This window comes from Oncorhynchus nerka, linkage group LG7 (genome assembly GCF_034236695.1).
Source record: "Oncorhynchus nerka isolate Pitt River linkage group LG7, Oner_Uvic_2.0, whole genome shotgun sequence".
NCBI lineage: Eukaryota > Metazoa > Chordata > Actinopteri > Salmoniformes > Salmonidae > Oncorhynchus > Oncorhynchus nerka.
Genome location: NC_088402.1, coordinates 13,696,322 through 13,718,821, shown reverse-complemented (window position 1 = coordinate 13,718,821; position 22,500 = coordinate 13,696,322). Strand labels below are relative to the sequence as shown.

The 22,500-nt window shown below is 45.7% G+C and overlaps 1 protein-coding gene across 1 annotated transcript in view; it reads left to right on the top strand.

Annotated features, from left to right (window-relative positions):
- LOC135572416 (copine-4-like) overlaps positions 1–22,500 on the top strand; it is a 37,594-nt gene that overhangs the window by 10,090 nt on the left and 5,004 nt on the right. Inside the window, exons 7-13 of the mRNA XM_065020240.1 lie at positions 1,598–1,681; positions 2,863–2,952; positions 5,058–5,156; positions 7,174–7,260; positions 14,438–14,497; positions 21,902–22,035; positions 22,341–22,395. Of these exons, the coding sequence (XP_064876312.1) occupies positions 1,598–1,681; positions 2,863–2,952; positions 5,058–5,156; positions 7,174–7,260; positions 14,438–14,497; positions 21,902–22,035; positions 22,341–22,395 (609 nt within the window). The remainder of the gene's footprint in view (positions 1–1,597; positions 1,682–2,862; positions 2,953–5,057; positions 5,157–7,173; positions 7,261–14,437; positions 14,498–21,901; positions 22,036–22,340; positions 22,396–22,500) is intronic.

Sequence of the window (22,500 nt, the reverse complement as noted above, 5' to 3'; positions counted from 1 at the left end):
AATTGTAATTAATTGCTAAGTCTCTCTTTGCCATGCAAAAACATCACAAAAAAAACATTTCCACTGCATTTCAGCCCTGCCACAAAAGGACCAGCTGACATCATGTCAGTGATTCTCTCGTTAACACAGGTGTGAGTGTTGACGAGGACAAGGCTGGAGATCACTCTGTCATGCTGATTGAGTTCGAATAACAGACTGGAAGCCTCAAAAGGAGGGTGGTACTTGGAATCATTGTTCTTCCTCTGTCAATCATGGTTACCTGCAAGGAAACACGTGCCGTCATCATTGCTTTGCACAAAAAGGGCGTCAAGGATATTGCTGCCAGTAAGATTGCACCTAAATCAACCATTTATCGGATCATCAAGAACTTCAAGGAGAGCAGTTCAATTGTTGTGAAGAAGGCTTCAGGGCGCCCAAGAAAGTCCAGCAAGCGCCAGGACCGTCTCCTAAAGGTGATTCAGCTGCGGGATCGGGGCACCACCAGTACAGAGCTTGCTCAGGAATGGCAGCAGGCAGGTGTGACTGCATCTGCACTCACAGTGAGGCAAAGACTTTTGGAGGATGGCCCGGTGTCAAGAAGGGCAGCAAAGAAGCAACTTCTCTCCAGGAAAATCATCAGGGACAGACTGATATTCTGCAAAGGGTACAGGGATTGGACTGCTGAGGACTGGGGTAAAGTCATTTTCTCTGATGAATCCCCTTTACGATTGTTTGGGGCATCCGGAAAAAAACTTGTCCGGAGAAGACAAGGTGAGCGCTACCATCAGTCCTGTGTCATGCCAACAGTAAAGCATCCTGAGAACATTCATGTGTGGGGTTGCTTCTCAGCCAAGGGAGTGGGCTCACTCACAATTTTGCCTAAGAACACAGCCATGAATAAAGAATGGGACCAACACATCCTCCTAGAGCAACTTCTCCCAACCATCCAGGAACAATTTGGTGATGAACAATGCCTTTTCCAGCATGATGGAGCACCTTGCCATACGGTAAAAGTGATAACTAAGTGGCTCGGGGAACAAAACATAGATATTTTGGGTCCATGGCCAGGAAACTCCCCAGACCTTAATCCCATTGAGAACTTGTGGTCAATCCTCAAGAGATGTGTGGACAAACAAAACCCCACAAATTCTGACAAACTCCAAGCATTGATTATGCAAGAATGGGCTGCCATCAGTCAGGATGTGGCCCAGAAGTTAATTGACAGCATGCCAGGGCGGATTGCAGAGGTCTTGAAAAAGAAGGGTCAACACTGCAAATATTGACTCTTTGCATCAACTTCATGTAATTGTCAATAAAAGCCTTTGATACTTATGAAATGCTTGTAATTATACTTCAGTATTCCATAGTAACATCTGACACAAATATATAAAGACACTGAAGCAGCAAACTTTGTGAAAATTAATATTTGTGTCATTCTCAAAACTTTTGGCCAAAAGTTATAAAAAATATAAATAATAGTACAGATACCCCCCCCCCCAAAACGATTTAAGTTGTACTTCAACATATTTTTTTAACTTAGTTACTTTACACCACTGCTTAGCTGAATAAACAATTGATCAAGCTGATTTTCAAACATGATGTGTGTGTTTTTCTGTAGGATTTCTTCAGTAAATCAGATCCATTTTTGGAAATCTTCAGAATAAATGATGATGGCAGTGGATCACTTGTTCACAGAACTGAGGTAAATTGCACACAGACACACATTTTAGTAATTTAGCAGACACTCTTATCCAGACCGACTCACAGGAGCAATTATGGTTAAGTGCCTTGTTCACATGGGAACATTGGCAGATGTTTCACCTTTTGGCTCAGGGATTAGAACCAGCGACCTTCTGTCTACTGGCCCAACGCTCCGCTAGGCAACCTGCCACCTGGCCACTCACAGACAGTATGAACACAGATGATGATATTGATGTGTGCAGTGGTAGAAAAGTACCCAATTGTCATACTTGAGTAAAAGTAAAGAGACCATCAAATCAAATGTATTTATATAGCCCTTCGTACATCAGCTGATATCTCAAAGTGCTGTACAGAAACCCAGCCTAAAACCCCAAACATGCAGGTGTAGAAGCACGGTGGCTAGAAAAAACTCCCTAGAAAGGCCAAAACCTAGAAAGAAACCTAGAGAAGAACCAGGCTATGTGGGGTGGCCAGTCCTCTTCTGGCTGTGCCGGGTGGAGATTGTAACAGAACATGGTCAAGATGTTCAAATGTTCATAAATGAACAGGTGAACAGGCAGAACAGTTGAAACTGGAGCAGCAGCACGGCCAGGTGGACTGGGGACAGCAAGGAGTGATCATGTCAGGTAGTCCTGAGGCATGGTCCTAGGGCTCAGGTCCTCAGGGAGAGAGAAAGAAAGAGAGAAAGAGAGAGAGAATTAGAGAGAGCATACTTAAATTCACACAGGACACCGGATAGGACAGGAGAAGTATTCCAGATATAACAAACTGACCCTCACCCAGTAAAATACTACTTGAGTAAAAGTATTTTGTTTTAAATATACTTAAGTATCAAAAGTACATGTAACCCTAACCCTATTAAGCAAACCAGACAGCACAATATTCTTGTTTTTTTTCCTTCCATTTACGGACAGGCAGGGTCACACTCCAACACTCAGACATAATTTACAAACCAAGCATGTGTGTTTAGTGAGTCCGCCAGATCAGAGGCATTAAGGATGACCAGGGATGTTCTCTTGATAAGTGTGTGAAATTGACCGTAAAAAGTATATTATTTTCTTTCGGAATATAGTGAAGTAAAAGTAAAAGTTGTTAAAAATATAAATAGTAAAGTACAGATACCCCCCAAAAACGAGGTAAGTAAAAATAAGTAAGTAGTACTGGTCATGTGTGTGTTCTCAGACGGTGATGAATGACCTCAGCCCGGTGTGGAAGTCATTCAAGGTCTCTCTTAACACACTGTGTAGTGGAGACCACGACCGCCAACTGAAGGTAAGATCCCAACCATAACCTGACCATAACATCCTCTAACCTGACCACATGCAACTGATGGTGACGAGTGACCTTGCCTAAGATTTGAAGAGGCTTTAGCTCAGCTGCCTAACACGGTCTTGTGACACACTGACGACACAGTTGTTGTTTTTTAAAGTCAGTAAGATATTCATGCTCATGTTGTGTTGTGTGTGTGTGTGTGTGTGTGTGTGTGTGTGTGTGTGTGTGTGTGTGTGTGTGTGTGTGTGTGTGTGTGTGTGTGTGTGTGTGTGTGTGTGTGTGTGTGTGTGTGTGTGTGTGTGTGTGTGTGTGTGACTCTTTAACCTTACAGAGATTCTAAACGGTATTGTCTTCATGAATAAAACATGGGATCATTAATTATTCACAAGCCTCTTAACACCCCGTGTCTCTTGTCAGCCCTGTCAACGGGGAACACACACACACACACGCACGCACACACACACGCGCACACACACACACACACACACACACACACACACACACACACACGCACACACACACAGTTACCTGCTTCAAAATTCCGTAAGTAGAACAGAGTCTGAATTATATTGTGTAGCTATGTCTGAATCACTTATCATTGTGTTAAGTCTGATTTACATTGTGTAGCTATGTCTGAATCGGTTATCATTGTGTTAAGTCTGAATTATATTGTGTAGCTATGTCTGAATCACTTATCATTGTGTTAAGTCTGAATTATATTGTGTAGCTATGTCTGAATCACTTATCATTGTGTTAAGTCTGAATTACATTGTGGAGCTATGTCTTAATCGGTTATCATTGTGTTAAGTCTGAATTATATTGTGTAGCTATGTCTGAATCACTTATCATTGTGTTAAGTCTGATTTACATTGTGGAGCTATGTCTGAATCGGTTATCATTGTGTTAAGTCTGAATTATATTGTGTAGCTATGTCTGAATCAGTTATCATTGTGTTAAGTCTGATTTACATTGTGGAGCTATGTCTGAATCGGTTATCATTGTGTTAAGTCTGAATTATATTGTGTAGCTATGTCTGAATCACTTATCATTGTGTTAAGTCTGAATTATATTGTGTAGCTATGTCTGATTCGGTTATCATTGTGTTAAGTCTGAATTATATTGTGTAGCTATGTCTGATTCGGTTATCATTGTGTTAAGTCTGAATTATATTGTGTAGCTATGTCTGAATCAGTGATTTTTGTGTTAGGTCTGAATTAGTGTTCAGTTAGCACAAACAGAAGAAAACGTTTTAAAACAGAATAGATACTACAAATATGATGACCGATTTTTGCTCTCTGTTCTGAAATGTTTTAATTTTGCTAATTTTGCACCCTAATAAACATGACTTAGCTCCATCTCTGTCTAATGCACATGACTTAGCGCCATCGCTGTCTAATGAACATGAATTAGCTCCATCTCTGTCTAATGAACATGACTTAGCTCCATCTCTGTCTAATGAACATGACTTAGCTCCATCTCTGTCTAATGCACATGACTTAGCTCCATCTCTGTCTAATGAACATGACTTAGCTCCATCTCTGTCTAATGCACATGACTTAGAGCCATCGCTGTCTAATGAACATGAATTAGCTCCATCTCTGTCTAATGAACATGACTTAGCTCCATCGCTGTCTAATGAACATGACTTAGCGCCATCGCTGTCTAATGAACATGACTTAGCGCCATCGCTGTCTAATGAACATGACTTAGCGCCATCGCTGTCTAATGAACATGACTTAGCGCCATCGCTGTCTAATGAACATGACTTAGCGCCATCGCTGTCTAGTGAACATGACTTAGCGCCATCGCTGTCTAGTGAACATGACTTAGCGCCATCGCTGTCTAATGAACATGACTTAGCGCCATCGCTGTCTAGTGAACATGACTTAGCTCCATCGCTGTCTAATGAACAGTCCCAACCTTGAAAGGCACACACACACACACACGCACACACACACACACACACACAAACACACACACTACAGCTGAGTCCCTCTCAGCGTCTCCAGATTAATATTTAGCCACCCCCCCCACCACCACCAAAACCAGCTATCAATCATTCAGCATGGCATTTATGTGTGTCTGTGTATGTGTGTATGTTTCAGTGCACAGTGTATGATTGGGACTCCAATGGGAAGCACGACTTCATTGGAGAGTTTCAGACCACCTATAAGGAGATACGGACAGACCTGGAGGGGAGACAGGTACACCCAACCCTAACCCTAAATCTAACAGAACCCTAACCCAACCCTAACCCTAAATCTAACAGAACCCTAACCCTAAATCTATCAGAACCCTAACCCAACCTTAACCCTAAATCTAACAGAACAGAACCCTAACCCTAACCCTAACCCTAAATCTAACAGAACCCTAACTAACCCTAAATCTAACAGAACCCTAACCCTAAATCTAACAGAACCCTAACTAACCCAACCCTAACCCTAAATCTAACAGACCCCTAACTAACCCAACCCTAACCCTAAATCTAACAGACCCCTAACTAACCCAACCCTAACCCTAAATCTAACAGACCCCTAACTAACCCAACCCTAACCCTAAATCTAACAGACCCCTAACTAACCCAACCCTGACCTTAAATCTAACAGAACCCTAACTAACCCAACCCTAACCCTAAATCTAACAGACCCCTAACTAACCCAACCCTAACCCTAAATCTATCAGAACCCTAACTAAACCCAACCCTAACCCTAAATCTAACAGAACCCTAACTAACCCAACCCTAAATCTAATGCTAACCCAAACCTAACCCTAAACTAACCCTAACCCAACTCTAACCCAACCTAAGCTTAACCTGACCCTCAACGAGCTAAAATGATTATTTTGGCTACTAATTGTTCACTTGCATGTTAATGTGTGTGTAGATCAATGGGACTGTATAAACCTGTGTGTGTGTGTGTGTGTGTGTGTGTGTGTGTGTGTGTGTGTGTGTGTGTGTGTGTGTGTGTAGATGCAATGGGACTGTATAAACATGTGTGTGTGTGTGAGTGTGTGTGTGTGTGTGTGTGTGTGTGTGTGTGTGTGTGTGTGTGTGTGTGTGTGTGTGTGTGTAGATGCCATGGGACTGTATAAACATGTGTGTGTGTGTGTGTGTAGATGCAATGGGACTGTATAAAACTGTGTGTGTGTGTGTGTGTGTGTGTGTGTGTGTGTGTGTGTGTGTGTGTGTGTGTGTGTGTGTGTGTGTGTGTGTGTGTGTGTGTAGATGCCATGGGACTGTATAAACATGTGTGTGTGTGTGTGTGTAGATGCAATGGGACTGTATAAAACTGTGTGTGTGTGTGTGTGTGTGTGTGTGTGTAGATGCAATGGGACTGTATAAACCTGTGTGTGTGTGTGTGTGTGTGTGTGTGTGTGTGTGTGTGTGTGTGTGTGTGTAGATGCAATGGGACTGTATAAACCTGTGTGTGTGTGTGTGTGTGTGTGTGTGTGTGTGTGTGTGTGTGTGTGTGTGTGTGTGTGTGTGTGTGTGTGTGTAGATGCAATGGGACTGTATAAACCTGTGTGTGTGTGTGTGTGTGTGTGTGTGTGTGTGTGTGTGTGTGTAGATGCAATGGGACTGTATAAACCTGTGTGTGTGTGTGTGTGTGTGTGTGTGTGTGTGTGTAGATGCAATGGGACTGTATAAACCTGTGTGTGTGTGTGTGTGTGTGTAGATGCAATGGGACTGTATAAACCTGTGTGTGTGTGTGTGTAGATGCAATGGGACTGTATAAACCTGTGTGTGTGTGTGTGTGTAGATGCAATGGGACTGTATAAAACTGTGTGTGTGTGTGTGTGTGTGTGTGTGTGTGTGTGTGTGTGTGTGTGTGTGTGTGTGTGTGTGTGTGTAGATGCCATGGGACTGTATAAACCTGTGTGTGTGTGTGTGTGTGTGTAGATGCAATGGGACTGTATAAAACTGTGTGTGTGTGTGTGTGTGTGTGTGTGTGTAGATGCAATGGGACTGTATAAACCTGTGTGTGTGTGTGTGTGTGTGTGTAGATGCAATGGGACTGTATAAACCTGTGTGTGTGTGTGTGTGTGTAGATGCAATGGGACTGTATAAACCTGTGTGTGTGTGTGTGTGTAGATGCAATGGGACTGTATAAACCTGTGTGTGTGTGTGTGTGTAGATGCAATGGGACTGTATAAACCTGTGTGTGTGTGTGTGTGTGTAGATGCAATGGGACTGTATAAACCTGTGTGTGTGTGTGTGCGTAGATGCAATGGGACTGTATAAACCCGAAGTACCAACTGAAGAAGAAGAACTACAGAAACTCTGGCGTCATCGTCCTCAACCACTGTAAGGTAACACTCCTCTTTTCTTACTCTCTTTCTTTACCTCTATCCCCCTTTTTATGTCCCTCTCTCTCTCTGTCCCCCTTTTTATGTCCCTCTCTCTCTGTCCCCCTTTTTATGTCCCTCTCTCTCTTTATCTCTGTCCCCCTCTTTATGTCCCTCTCTCTCTCTATCTCTGTCCCCCTCTTTGTCCCTCTCTCTCGTTATCTCTATCTCCCTCTTTATGTCCCTCTCTCTCTCTGTCTCCCTCTGTCCCCCTCTTTATGTCCCCCCTCTTTATGTCCCTCTCTCTCTCTGTCCCCCTCTTTATGTCCCTCTCTCTCTCTATCTCCCTCTGTCCCCCTCTTTATGTCCCCCTCTATGTCCCTCTCTCTCTCTATCTCTGTCCCCCTCTTTATGTCCCTCTCTCTCTATCTCTGTCCCCCTCTTTATGTCCCCCTCTTTATGTCCCTCTCTCTCTCTATCTCTGTACCCCTGTTTATGTCCCTCTCTCTTTCTATCTCTGTCGCCCTCTTTATGTCCCCTCTCTCTCTATCTCTGTCCCCCTCTTTATGTCCCTCTCTCTCGCTCTCTCTGTCCCCCTCTTTATGTCCCCCTCTTTATGTCCCTCTCTCTATCTCTATCCCCCTCTTTATGTCCCCTCTCTCTCTCTCTGTCCCCCTCTTTATGTCCCTCTATCTCTGTCCCCCTCTTTATGTCCCTCTCTCTCTATCTCTGTCCCCCTCTTTATGCCCCTCTCTCTCTATCCCCTCTTTATGTCCCTCTCTCTCTCTGTCCCCCTTTATGTCCCTCTCTCTCTCTCTCTCTCTCTCTCTCTCTCTCTCTCTCTCTCTCTCTCTCTCTCTCTCTCTCTATCCCCCTCTTTATGTCCCTCTCTCTCTTTATCTCTATCTCCCTCTTTATGTCTCTCTCTCTCTCTATCTCCCTCTGTCCCCCTCTTTATGACCCCTCTTTATGTCCCTCTCTCTCTGTCCCCCTCTTTATGTCCCTCTCTCTCTCTCTCTCTCTCTCTCTCTCTCTCTCTCTCTCTCTCTCTCTCTCTCTATCCCCCTCTTTATGTCCCGCTATCTCTCTATCTCTGTCCCCCTCTTTATGTCCTCTCTCTCTCCATCTCTGTCCCCCTCTTTATGTCCCCCTCTTTATGTCCCTCTCTCTCTCTATCTCTGTCCCCCTCTTTATGTCCCTCTCTCTCTATCTCTGTCCCCCTCTTTATGTCCCCCTCTCTCTCTATCTCTGTCCCCCTCTTTATGTCCCTCTCTCTCGCTCTCTCTGTCCCCCTCTTTATGTCCCCCTCTTTATGTCCCTCTCTCTCTCTATCTCTATCCCCCTCTTTATGTCCCCCTCTCTCTCTCTCTCTCTCTCTCTCTCTCTCTCTCTCTCTTTATGTCCTCTATCTCTGTCCCCCTCTTTATGTCCCTCTCTCTCTATCTCTGTCCCCCTCTTTATGTCCCTCTCTCTCTATCTCTGTCCCCCTCTTTATGTCCCTCTCTCTCTTTATCTCTTTATGTCCCTCTCTCTCTTTATCTCTGTCCCCCTCTTTATGTCCCTCTCTCTCTTTATCTCTGTACCCCTCTTTCGGTCACGACTCGAATAAGACCCAGATGCAGACACAGGAGACCGATAGTACAGTTCTCAGATGATTTATTGTAAACACGGGGCAGGCAAAGGGCAGGTCGAGGACAGGCAGAGGTTTGTAAACAGGTCAGAGTCAGGCAGGTGCAGGCAGGCAGGCAGGCAAAGGGGTCAGGGCAGGCAGAGGTTCGTAAACAGGTCAGAGTCAGGCAGGAATAGGACGGCAGGCAGGCAGGCAAAGGGGTCAGTGCATGCAGAGGTTCGTAAACAGGTCAGAGTCAGGCAGGTGCAGGCAGGCAGGCAGGCAAAGGGGTCAGGGCAGGCAGAGGTTCGTAAACAGGTCAGAGTCAGGCAGGAACAGGACGGCAGGCAGGCAGGCAAAGGGGTCAGGGCAGGCAGAGGTTCGTAAACAGGTCAGAGTCAGGCAGGAACAGGACGGCAGGAAGGCAGGCAGGCAAAGGGGTTAGGGCATGCAGAGGTTCGTAAACTGGTCAGAGTCAGGCAGGTGCAGGCAGGCAGGCGGGCAAAGGGGTCAGGGCAGGCAGAATGGTCAGAACCGGGAAAAACTAGGAAACAGAACTTGATAAACAGGAAGATGGGAAAACACGCTGGTAAAGCTTGACAAGACCAGATGAACTGGCAACAGACAAACAGAGAACACAGGTGTAAATACACGGGGGATAATGAGGAAGATGGGTGACACCTGGAGAGGGATGGAGACAAGCACAAAGACAGGTGAAACAGATCAGGGTATGACACTTTATCTCTACCCCACTCTTTCTGTCACTCTCTCTTCATCCCTACTCTCTCTTCATCCCTACTCTCTCTTCATGCCTACTCTCTCTCTCTTCATCCCTACTCTCTCTCTTTTTTTCCCAACTCTCTCTCTCTCTATACCTACTCTCTCTCTTCATCCCTACTCTCTCGCTCTTTATCCCTACTCTCTCTCTCTTTATCCCTACTCTCTCTATCTCTTTATACCTACTCTCTCTATTTTTCCCTACTCTCTCTCTCTCTTTATACCTACTCTCTCTCTCTTTATTCCTACTCTCTCTCTCTTTATCCCTACTCTCTCTCCCTATCCCTACTCTCTCTCTCTTTATCCCTACTCTCTCTCTCTCTTTATACCTACTCTCTCTCTCTCTTTATCCCTACTCTCTCTCTCTTCATCCCTACTCTCTCTCTCTTTATCCCTACTCTCTCTCTCTCTTTATCCCTACTCTCTCTCTCTTTATACCTACTCTCTCTCTCTTTATCCCTACTCTCTCTCTCTTTATACATACTCTCTCTCTCTTCATCCCTACTCTCTCTCTCTCTCTTCATCCCTACTCTCTCTCTCTTTATCCCTACTCTCTCTATTTATCCCTACTCTCTCTCTTCATCCCTACTCTCTCTCTTCATCCCTACTCTCTCTCTCTCTTTATTCCTACTCTCTTTATCCCTACTCTCTCTCTCTCTCTTTATCCCTACTCTCTCTTCATCCCTACTCTCTCTTTCTTTATCCCTACTCTCTCTCTCTTTATCCCTACTCACTCTCTCTTTATCCCTACTCTCTCTCTCTTTATCCCTACTCTCTCTTCATCCCTACTCTCTCTCTCTCTCTCTTTATCCCTACTCTATCTTCATCCCTACTCTCTCTCTCTATATCCCTACTCTCTCTTCATCCCTACTCTCTCTCTCTCTCTCTCTCTTTATCCCTACTCTCTCTCTCTTTATCCCTACTCTCTCTCTCTTCATCCCTACTCTCTCTCTCTTTATCCCTACTCTCTCTCTTCATCCCTACTCTATTTTTGTCCCTACTCTCTCTCTCTTCATCCCTACTCTCTCTTTATCCCTACTCTTTCTTTATCCCTACTCTCTCCTTCTTTATCCCTACTCTCTCTCTCTTCATCCCTACTCATTCTCTCTTTATCCCTACTCTCTCTCCATCCCTACTCTCTCTCTCTTTATCCCTAATCTCTCTCTTCATCCCTACTCTATTTTTGTCCCTACTCTCTCTCTCTTCATCCCTACTCTCTCTTTATCCCTACTCTCTCTCTCTCTTTATCCCTACTCTCTCTCTCTTTATACATACTCTCTCTCTCTTTTTCCCTACTCTGTCTCTCTCTTTATACATTCTCTCTCTTCATCCCTACTCTCTCTCTCTCTTCATCCCTACTCTCTCTCTCTTTATCCCTACTCTCTCTCTCTTTATCCCTACTCTCTCTCTCTTTATACATACTCTCTCTCTCTTCATCCCTACTCTCTCTCTCTCTTCATCCCTACTCTCTCTCTCTTTATCCCTACTCTCTCTCTTCATCCCTACTCTCTCTCTTCTTTATTCCTACTCTCTCTCTCTCTCTTTATCCCTACTCTCTCTTCATCCCTACTATCTCTTTCTTTATCCCTACTCTCTCTCTCTCTTTATCCCTACTCACTCTCTCTTTATCCCTACTCTCTCTCTCTTTATCCCTACTCTATCCTCATCCCTACTCTCTCTCTCTTTATCCCTACTCTCTCTTCATCCCTACTCTCTCTCTCTCTCTCTTTATCCCTACTCTATCTTCATCCCTACTCTCTCTCTATATATCCCTACTCTCTCTTCATCCCTACTCTCTCTCTCTCTCTCTCTTTATCCCTACTCTCTCTCTCTCTTTATCCCTACTCTCTCTCTCTTCATCCCTACTCTCTCTCTCTTTATCCCTACTCTCTCTTCATCCCTACTCTATTTTTGTCCCTACTCTCTCTCTCTTCATCCCTACTCTCTCTTTATCCCTACTCTCTCTTTATCCCTACTCTCTCCTTCTTTATCCCTACTCTCTCTCTCTTCATCCCTACTCATTCTCTCTTTATCCCTACTCTCTCTCCATCCCTACTCTCTCTCTCTTTATCCCCACTCTCTCTCTCTTTATCCCTACTCTCTCTCTCTCTTCATCCCTACTCTCTCTCTCTTCATCCCCACGCTCTCTCTCTTCATCCCTACTCTCTCCTTATCCCTACTCTCTCTCTCTCTTTATCCCTACTCTCTCTTCATCCCTACACTCTCTCTCTTTATCCCTACTCTCTCTATTTATCCCTTTATCTCTTTATGTCCCTCTCTCTATCTCTGTCCCTCTCTTTATGTCCCTCTCTCTCTATCTCTGTCCCCCTCTTTATGTCCCTCTCTCTCTTTATCTCTGTCCCCCTCTTTATCTCTGTCCCCCTCTTTCGGTCACGACTCAGGATAAGACCCAGATGCAGACACAGGAGACCGATAGTACAGTTCTCAGATGATTTATTGTAAACACGGGGCAGGCAAAGGGCAGGTCGAGGACAGGCAGAGGTTCGTAAACAGGTCAGAGTCAGGCAGGTGCAGGCAGGCAGGCAGGCAATGGGGTCAGGGCATGCAGAGGTTCGTAAACAGGTCAGAGTCAGGCAGGAACAGGACGGCAGGCAGGCAGGCAAAGGGGTCAGGGCATGCAGAGGTTCGTAAACAGGTCAGAGTCAGGGAGGAACAGGACGGCAGGCGGGCAGGCAAAGGGGTCAGAGCAGGCAGAATGGTCAGAACCGGGAAAAACTAGGAAACAGAACTTGATAAACAGGAAGATGGGAAAACACGCTGGTAAAGCTTGACAAGACCAGATGAACTGGCAACAGACAAACAGAGAACACAGGTGTAAATACACGGGGGATAAATGGAGAAGATGGGCGACACCTGGAGAGGGATGGAGACAAGCACAAAGACAGGTGAAACAGATCAGGGTATGACACTTTATCTCTACCCCACTCTTTCTGTCACTCTCTCTCTTCATCCCTACTCTCTCTTCATCCCTACTCTCTCTTCATGCCTACTCTCTCTCTCTTCATCCCTACTCTCTCTCTTTTTTTCCCAACTCTCTCTCTCTATACCTACTCTCTCTCTTCATCCCTACTCTCTCGCTCTTTATGCCTACTCTCTCTCTCTTTATCCCTACTCTCTCTCTCTCTTTATACCTACTCTCTCTCACTTTTTCCCAACTCTCTCTCTCTATACCTACTCTCTCTCTTCATCCCTACTCTCTCTCTCTTCATCCCCACTCTCGCTCTCTTTATCCCTACTCTCTCTCTCTTTATACCTACTCTCTCTCTCTTCATCCCTACTCTCTCTCTTTATCCCTACTCTCTCTCTCTTTATCCCTACTCTCTCTCTCTTTATCCCTACTCTCTCTCTCTTTATACCTACTCTCTCTCTCTTCATCCCTACTCTCTCTCTCTCTTTATCCCTACTCTCTCTTTATCCCTACTCTCTCTCTCTTTATACCTACTCTCTCTCTTTAACCCTACTCTCTCTCTCTCTCTTTTTCCCTACTCTCTCTCTCTATACCTACTCTCTCTCTCTTCATCCCTACTCTCTCTCTCTTTATCCCTACTCTCTCTCTCTTTATACATACTCTCTCTCTCTTCATCCCTACTCTCTCTCTCTCCTCATCCCTACTCTCTCTCTCTCTTTATCCCTACTCTCTCTATTTATCCCTACTCTCTCTCTTCATCCCTACTCTCTCTCTTCATCCCTACTCTCTCTCTCTCTCTTTATTCCTACTCTCTCTTTATTCCTACTCTCTCTTTATCCCTACTCTCTCTCTCTTTATCCCTACTCTCTCTCTCTTTATCCCTACTCTCTCTATTTATCCCTACTCTTTCTCTTCATCCCTACTCTCTCTCTCTTCATCCCTACTCTCTCTCTTTCTTTATTCCTACTCTCTCTTTATTCCTACTCTCTCACTATACCTACTCTCTCTCTTTATCCCTACTCTCTCTCTCTTTATCCCTACTCTCCCCACCCCCCACTGATGTTGAATAAATATGTTACGAGAGGTTGTTTTCAAAGGTGTTATGACTGCCTATGTACAGTATACAAGTGTGACCCAAGTGTTATTTCAATTAATAGTGGTATACTTGTGTTCTTTCTAACAGCAGTTATGAGGTATTCACACACACACCACACACACACACAGTCTATTTCTGTAACTGTGTTCTTTCTAACATCAGTTATGAGGTATTCACACACACACACACACACACACACACACACACACACATACACACACACATACACACACACACACACACACACACACCACACACACACAGTGTATTTCTGTAACTGTGTTCTTTCTAACAGCAGTTATGAGGTATTCACACACACACACACACACACACACACACACACACACACACACACACACACAGTGTATTTCTGTAACTGTGTTCTTTCTAACAGCAGTTATGAGGTATTCACACACACGCACACACACACACACACACACACACACACACACACACACACACACACACACACACACACACACACAGTGTATTTCTGTAACTGTGTTCTTTCTAACAGCAGTTATGAGGTATTCACACACACGCACACACACGCACACACACACACACACACACACACACACACACACACACACACACACACACACACACACACACACACACACACACACACAGTGTATTTCTGTAACTGTGTTCTTTCTAACAGCAGTTATGAGGTGTTCGCACACACACACGCACGCACGCATGCACGCACGCACGCACGCACACACACACACACACACACACGCACACACACAGTGTATTTCTGTAACTGTGTTCTTTCTAATGACAGATCATCAAGATGTATTCTTTCCTGGATTACATCATGGGAGGCTGTCAGATCCAGTTCACAGTAAGTGTGTGTGTGTGTGTGTGTGTGTGTGTGTGTGTGTGTGTGTGTGTGTGTGTGTGTGTGTGTGTGTGTGTGTGTGTGTGTGTGTGTGTGTGTGTGTGTGTGTGTGTGTGTGTGTGCGCGTGCGTGCGTACGTGTGGTTGAAAGCAGACAGATTCATTTGTAAACAGGGAGATGCCAAAAAGTGCGAGAGAGTTAGAGCGAGAGAGTTAGAGCGAGAGAGTTAGAGCGAGAGAGTTAGAGCGAGAGAGTTAGAGCGAGAGAGTTAGAGCGAGAGAGTTAGAGGTTAGAGCGAGGGAGTTAGAGCGAGAGAGTTAGAGCGAGAGAGTTAGAGCGAGAGAGTTAGAGCGAGGGAGTTAGAGCGAGAGAGTTAGAGCGAGAGAGTTAGAGCGAGAGAGTTAGAGCGAGGGAGTTAGAGCGAGAGAGTTAGAGCGAGAGAGTTAGAGCGAGAGAGTTAGAATTAGCATTTTAAGAACAACAATAAACGATAGCGCTGCAGTCATTGTGAGATGGCAGAGTGTCAATGCAAGATCACGTTGTTCAAAGCAGCTAGAGAAGTTAATGAGAGAGAAATAATGACACGGGAAGTATTAGATTCCATCATTTGCTTCAGTTTCATCCCGAGATAATAAGAGGGAAAAAAACTGCCACCTATCTTTCTTCCTCGCTAGAGCTCCGCTACCCGCTACCAGAGCCCGGTGGGCCCCAACATTATACATCGGATTAGTGCCAGGTAGGGCCTGTTTTTCCATGAATACCTAGGGTACATCCAGGGCCGGGTAGGGCCTGTTTTACCATGAATACCTAGGGTACATCCAGGGCCGGGTAGGGCCTGTTTTTCCATCAATAACTGGGGTACATCCAGGGCCTGGTAAGGCCTGTTTTTCCATCAATACCTAGGGTACATCCAGGGCTGGGTAGGGCATGTTTTTCCATCAATACCTAGGGTACATCCAGGGCCGGGTAGGGCCTGTTTTTCCATGAATACCTAGGGTACATCCAGGGCCGGGTAGGGCCTGTTTTTCCATCAATAACTGGGGTACATCCAGGGCCTGGTAAGGCCTGTTTTTCCATCAATACCTAGGGTACATCCAGGGCTGGGTAGGGCATGTTTTTCCATCAATACCTAGGGTACATCCAGGGCCTGGTAGGGCCTGTTTTTCCATCAATACCTAGGGTACATCCAGGGACTGGTAGGGCCTGTTTTTCCATCAATACCTAGGGTACATCCAGGGCCTGGTAGAGCCTGTTTTTCCATCAATAACTTGAGTACATCCATGGCCTGGTAGGGCCTGTTTTTCCATCAATACCTAGGGTACATCCAGGGCCGGGTAGGGCCTGTTTTTCCATCAATACCTAGGGTATATCCAGGGCCGGGTAGGGCCTGTTTTTCCATCAATACCTAGGGTACATCCAGGGCCGGGTAGGGCCTGTTTTTCCATCAATACCTAGGGTACATACAGGGCCTGGTAGGGCCTGTTTTTCCATCAATAACTAGGGTACATCCAGGGCCGGGTAGGGCCTGTTTTTCCATCAATAACTAGGGTACATCCAGGGCTGGGTAGGGCCTGTTTTTCCATCAATAACTAGGGTACATCCAGGGCCGGGTAGGGCCTGTTTTTCCATCAATAACTACAGTACATCCAGGGCCTAGTAGGGCCTGTTTTTCCATCAATAACTAGGGTACATCCAGGGCTTAAATTGATCCGTAACATTTTGAACCAGAGCCATTTGCTCGTTCTCTGCTGCACAGTCATCTGTCATATCTGACTAAGGTCATAACATGGTGTCGGAAGTGCTTCAACCTCGTCAAATATAAGACTGGAGAAATTATTTCCTTGAGTTTTTCTAGTTTAGAGTGAATAAAAGTAGCTGACAGCTCTCTCATGTCTCTTCATTGAGCACAGCAGCCCAAGCAGAGCTGTTGCTATGGTTACGCACAGACTCAGAATCGCCATGAGCAGAGTGCATGCAGAGCAAGCTGACTGCGTGTAGGGAGCGAGTGACAGACCGAAAGTAGCAGCTAATCAGTGGTGTAAAGAACTCCATTAAAAATACTTGAAAGTGCTGCTTAAGTAGTTTTTGGGGGTATCTGTACTTTACTTTACTATTAATAATTTGGACAACTTTTACTTCACTACATTACTAAAAAAAATATTGTACTTTTTACTCCACACATTTTCCCTGACACCTAAAAGTAGGTAGGGCCTGAACATCGCGGGCTGGGTAGGGTAGGGCCTGAACATCGCGGGCTGGGTAGGGTAGGGCCTGAACATCACGGACTGGGTAGGGAAGGGCCTGAACATCGCGGGCTGGGTAGGGTAGGGCCTGAACATCGCGGGCTGGGTAGGGTAGGGCCTGAACATCGCGGACTGGGTAGAGTAGGGCCTGAACATCGCAGGCTGGGTAGGGTAGGGCAGGGCCTGAACATCACGGACTGGGTAGGGTAGGGCCTGAACATCGCGGACTGGGTAGGGCAGGGCCTGAACATCGCAGGCTGGGTAGAGTAGGGCCTGAACATCGCAGGCTGGGTAGGGCCTGAACATCGCAGGCTGGGTAGAGTAGGGCCTGAACATCGCAGGCTGGGTAGGGTAGGGCCTGTTTTTCCATCAATACCTAGGGTTTATCCAGGGCCGGGTAGGGCCTGTTTTTCCATCAATACCTAGGGTACATCCAGGGCCTGGTAGGACCTGTTTTTCCATCAATAACTAGGGTACATCCAGGGCCTAGTAGGGCCTGCTTTTCCATCAATAACTAGGGTACATCCAGGGCTTCACTAAATTGATCCGTAACATTTTGAACCAGAGCCATTTGCTCGTTCTCTGCTGCACAGTCATCTGTCATATCTGACTAAGGTCATAACATGGTGTCGGAAGTGCTTCAACCTTGTCAAATATAAGACTGGAGAGATTATTTCCTTGAGTTTTTCTAGTTTAGAGTGAATAAAAGTAGCTGACAGCTCTCTCATGTCTCTTCATTGAGCAGAGCAGCCCAAGCGGAGCTGTTGCTATGGTTACGCACAGACTCAGAATCGCCATGAGCAGAGTGCATGCAGAGCAAGCTGACTGCGTGTAGGGAGCGAGTGACAGACCGAAAGTAGCAGCTAATCAGTGGTGTAAAGAACTCCATTAAAAATACTTGAAAGTGCTGCTTAAGTAGTTTTTGGGGGTATCTGTACTTTACTTTTTTAGTAATGTAGTGAAGTAAAAGTTGTCCAAATTATTAGGGCCTGAACATCGCAGGCTGAGTAGAGTAGGGCCTGAACATCGCAGGCTGGGTAGAGTAGGGCCTGAACATCGCAGGCTGGGTAGGGTAGGGCCTGAACACCGCAGGCTGGGTAGGGTAGTGCCTGAACATCACAGGCTGGGTAGAGTAGGGCCTGAACATCGCAGGCTGGGTAGGGTAGGGCCTGAACATCGCAGGCTGGGTAGGGTATGGCCTGAACATCGCAGGCTGGGTAGGGTAGGGCCTGAACATCGCAGGCTGGGTAGAGTAGGGCCTGAACATCGCAGGCTGGGTAGGGTAGGGCCTGAACATCGCAGGCTGGGTAGGGTTTAATATTCATGCTTGTGCAGGGCTCTATTCCTTTCACGTATGCTGCTCATCTTGTTTAACCACTTGGCTACCTGCCTCCCCATTAAAAGATGGAGTCTAGACAGGCTGCTTTCGTAAACATTCTAAATTAGCGAACTCACACCCCAAAAGTCTAGAGCGATAAAAGGCTACACTGAGCACTTGTGCTTGGCTGCCAGATGTACAGTGAGCAAACAAGTATTTAGTCAGCCACCAATTGTGCAAGTTCTCCCACTTAAAAAGATGAGAGAGGCCTGTAATTTTCATCATAGGTACACTTCAACTATGACAGACAAAATTAGGAAAAAAAATCCAGAAAATCACATTGTAGGATTTTTAATTATGGTGGAAAATAAGTATTATAAGTATTATAAGCAGAATCTTTTTTTTAAACCACACAAGTGATCCAATTCTGAAACTGAAACTGACAAACTGAGATCAGTATAAAATACCTTGTCTTGAATGCAGCCAATAGCCTAGTCCTAGGCTAACGAAACGAGCGGAAAGATGAGATATGAGGAGGAAATTATAGTGGTCTGTCCAGTGGCACTGACCAACTCAATGTGCAACACACTCACTTGTGATGGCGGATGAGCTTGTGCCTATATCCCTCAACAGCCTAGGCTACTTTGTAAAACAATGTTGTTCCCTCAATGTTGGGAGTTGATACAATATTTTGGTAGCCTACGGACAGATAATATACTGTATAGTCTTCTCTTTTTTCAGCAGTAGACTTGCTTTCCAACCTGTGCTTTCCCAGCAATAGTATAAAATATTTTAGCTGTATAGTCTTCTCTTTTTCAGCAGTAGACTTGCTTTCCAACCTGTGCTTTCCCAGCGACAGTATAAAATATTTTAGCTGCTCACTCTTCACTGACAGATACATAATCAACAACCGGATGTTTGATATTTGCCAATGGTTCCCGACTGTATGTGCTTTAATTTGGGCTAAACACAATCCACAGCAACAACATTTTTAAAGCTATTAATGGCTCAATTCTACTCTCTGATGTAGTGCTTTCTGTTAAGACCTAGACAACCTGGTGAGGGGAGTTCTGTTAAGACCTAGACAACGTGGTGAGGGGAGTTCTGTTAAGACCTAGACAACCTGGTGAGGGGAGTTCTGTTAAGACCTAGAAAACCTGGTGAGGGGAGTTCTGTTAAGACGTAGACAACCTGGTGAGGGGAGTTCTGTTAAGACCTAGACAACCTGGTGAGGGGAGTTCTGTTAAGACCTAGACAACCTGGTGAGGGGAGTTCTGTTAAGACCTAGACAACCTGGTGAGGGGGGTTCATTTAAGACATCCTGGTGAGGGGAGTTCTGTTAAGACCTAGACAACCTGGTGAGGGGAGATATGTTAAGACCTAGACAACCTGGTGAGGGGGGTTCAGTTAAGACCTAGACAACCTGGTCAGGGGAGTTCAGTTAAGACATCCTGGTGAGGGGAGTTCTGTTAAGACCTAGACAACCTGGTGAGGGGAGGTATGTTAAGACCTAGACAACCTGGTGAGGGGGGTTCAGTTAAGACCTAGACAACCTGGTGAGGGGAGTTAAGTTAAGACATCCTGGTGAGGGGAGTTCTGTTAAGACCTAGACAACCTGGTGAGGGGACTTCTGTTAAGACCTAGACAACCTGGTGAGGGGGTTCAGTTAAGACCTACAGAACCTGGTGAGGGGAGTTCAGTTAAGACCTAGACAACCTGGTGAGGGGAGTTCAGTTAAGAAATCCTGGTGAGGGGAGTTCTGTTAAGACAACCTGGTGAGGGGAGTTATGTTAAGACAACCTGGTGAGGGGAGGTATGTTAAGACCTAGACATCCTGGTGAGGGGAGTTCAGTTAAGACCTAGACAACCTGGTGAGGGGAGTTCTGTTAAGACCTAGACAACCTGGTGAGGGGAGGTCTGTTAAGACCTAGACAACCTGGTGAGGGGGGTTCAGTTAAGCCCTAGACAACCTGGTGAGGGGGGTTCAGTTAAGACCTAGACAACCTGGTGAGGGGGGTTCAGTTAAGACCTAGACAACCTGGTGAGGGGCGATCTGTTAAGAGAACCTGGTGAGGGGGGTTCAGATAAGACCTAGACAACCTGGTGAGGGGAGTTCTGTTAAGACAACCTAGTGAGGGGGGTTCAGTTAAGACCTAGACAACCTGGTGAGGGGAGTTCAGTTAAGACATCCTGGTGAGGGGAGTTCTGTTAAGACCTAGACAACCTGGTGAGGGGGGGTTCAGTTAAGACCTAGACAAACTGGTGAGGGGAGTTCTGTTAAGACCTAGACAACCTGGTGAGGGGAGTTCTGTTAAGACCTAGACAACCTGGTGAGGGGAGTTCTGTTAAGACCTAGACAACCTGGTGAGGGGGGTTCAGTTAAGACCTGGACAACCTGGTGAGGGGAGTTCAGTTAAGACCTAGACAACCTGGTAAGGGGGGTTCAGTTAAGACCTAGACAACCTGGTGAGGGGAGTTCTGTTAAGACCTAGACAACCTGGTGAGGGGATTCATTTAAGACAACCTGGTGAGGGGAGTTCTGTTAAGACCTAGACAACCTGGTGAGGGGATTTCTGTTAAGACCTAGACAACCTGGTGAGGGGGGTTCAGTTAAGACAACCTGGTGAGGGTGGTTCAGATAAGACCTAGACAACCTGGTGAGGGGAGTTCTGTTAAGACATAGACAACCTGGTGAGGGGAGTTCTGTTAAGACCTAGACAACCTGGTGAGGGGAGTTCTGTTAAGACCTAGACAACCTGGTGAGGGGGGTTCAGTTAAGACAACCTGGTGAGGGGAGTTCTGTTAAGACCTAGACAACCTGGTGAGGGGATTTCTGTTAAGACCTAGACAACCTGGTGAGGGGGGTTCAGTTAAGACAACCTGGTGAGGGGGGTTCAGATAAGACCTAGACAACCTAGTGAGCGGAGTTCTGTTAAGACCTAGACAACCTGGTGAGGGGAGTTCTGTTAAGACCTAGACAACCTGGTGAGGGGTGTTCAGATAAGACCTAGACAACCTGGTGAGGGGAGTTCTGTTAAGACCTAGACATCCTGGTGAGGGGAGTTCTGTTAAGACCACAGCCACAGACACTCCGCCCTCCCTGGAATAGTTTGACACTTTGTAGCTGAGATTGTGTTGCATCAATTGGGTGAACCTCAGGCGGATATGATTCTATAAGGAACAAATGTAACTAATTGGCATATTAAATAACTGTAGATCAATAATAAAGTGCAATGCTGCAGAGATGATGTCATCAGCTCATGTCTTTTAGAGCATAACCAGGTCATGGAAATTGAATCTCATTCTAGTGATAACGCTTCTCTCTCTCTGTCACCACAAAAGCCAGGCGTTGGGCTCAAAACATTGGCTACAGTGTTGTGCAACGGGACGGACCGGTCCGACCCGAATAAATTCTCAGAAGTCCGAATATAGGCGCTGACTGAAAATCAGACTATACATTTTTTAGGTGGCAGGATAATTAATGAGGAGGAAACTTCATTTAACTCTGATCGCTTCTATTAGAATAGTGACAATTATTTTCATGCCACGAGAGGATCTGGTCAAATAGGTGCCAGAATAAAACAGTCCAAAACTGAGTGGTACTGGATCCTGTCCCAGCAGGATCCGCCTAACATTTGGCACTTATGCTGCTGCCAGATGATGCTCAATTTATCTCAGTATGAATGGTCACCATAGCGACTTGGTTATACCTTTACATTGTGTGTGTGACTGTGTGTGTGACTGTGTGTGTGACTGTGTGTGTGCCTGTGTGTGTGTGACTGTGTGTGTGACTGTGTGTGTGACTGTGTGTGTGACTGTGTGTGTGACTGTGTGTGTGTGTCCCAGGTGGCCATAGACTTTACAGCGTCAAACGGAGACCCCAAAAACAGTTGTTCTCTCCACTACATCCATCCATACCAGCCCAATGAATACCTGAAAGCCCTGGTGGCTGTGGGCGAAATATGTCAAGACTATGACAGGTAACTTATCAATTACCTTATCAATGAACTGTAATGGGACAATGATGATAGATTGTTTACTTTGGGCAAAAAGTTCCACATAACTCATTGCATCAAGTAATGTTAGTGACTTTCTCTCTTTTTATCTCTCCCCATCTATCTCTCCCTGTCTCTCTCTCTCTCTCTCTCTCACTCTCTGTCTCTCGCTCTCTCTCTCTCTCACTCTCTGTCTCTCTCTCTCTCTCTCTCTCACTCTCTGTCTCTCTCTCTCTCTCTCTCTCTCTCTCTCTCTCTCTCTCTCTCTCTCTCTCTCTCTCTCTCTCTAGTGATAAGATGTTTCCAGTGTTTGGGTTTGGAGGTCAGATCCCACCTGACTTCAAGGTTAGAGATATTCAATCAAAGCTGCTTTGGGGATGTCTGGAGAGTGATGTTTGGAGTCGCCTAGTTGATCTTCAAAATGGTGTTCTAGAGTTCCATTCCAGTAGA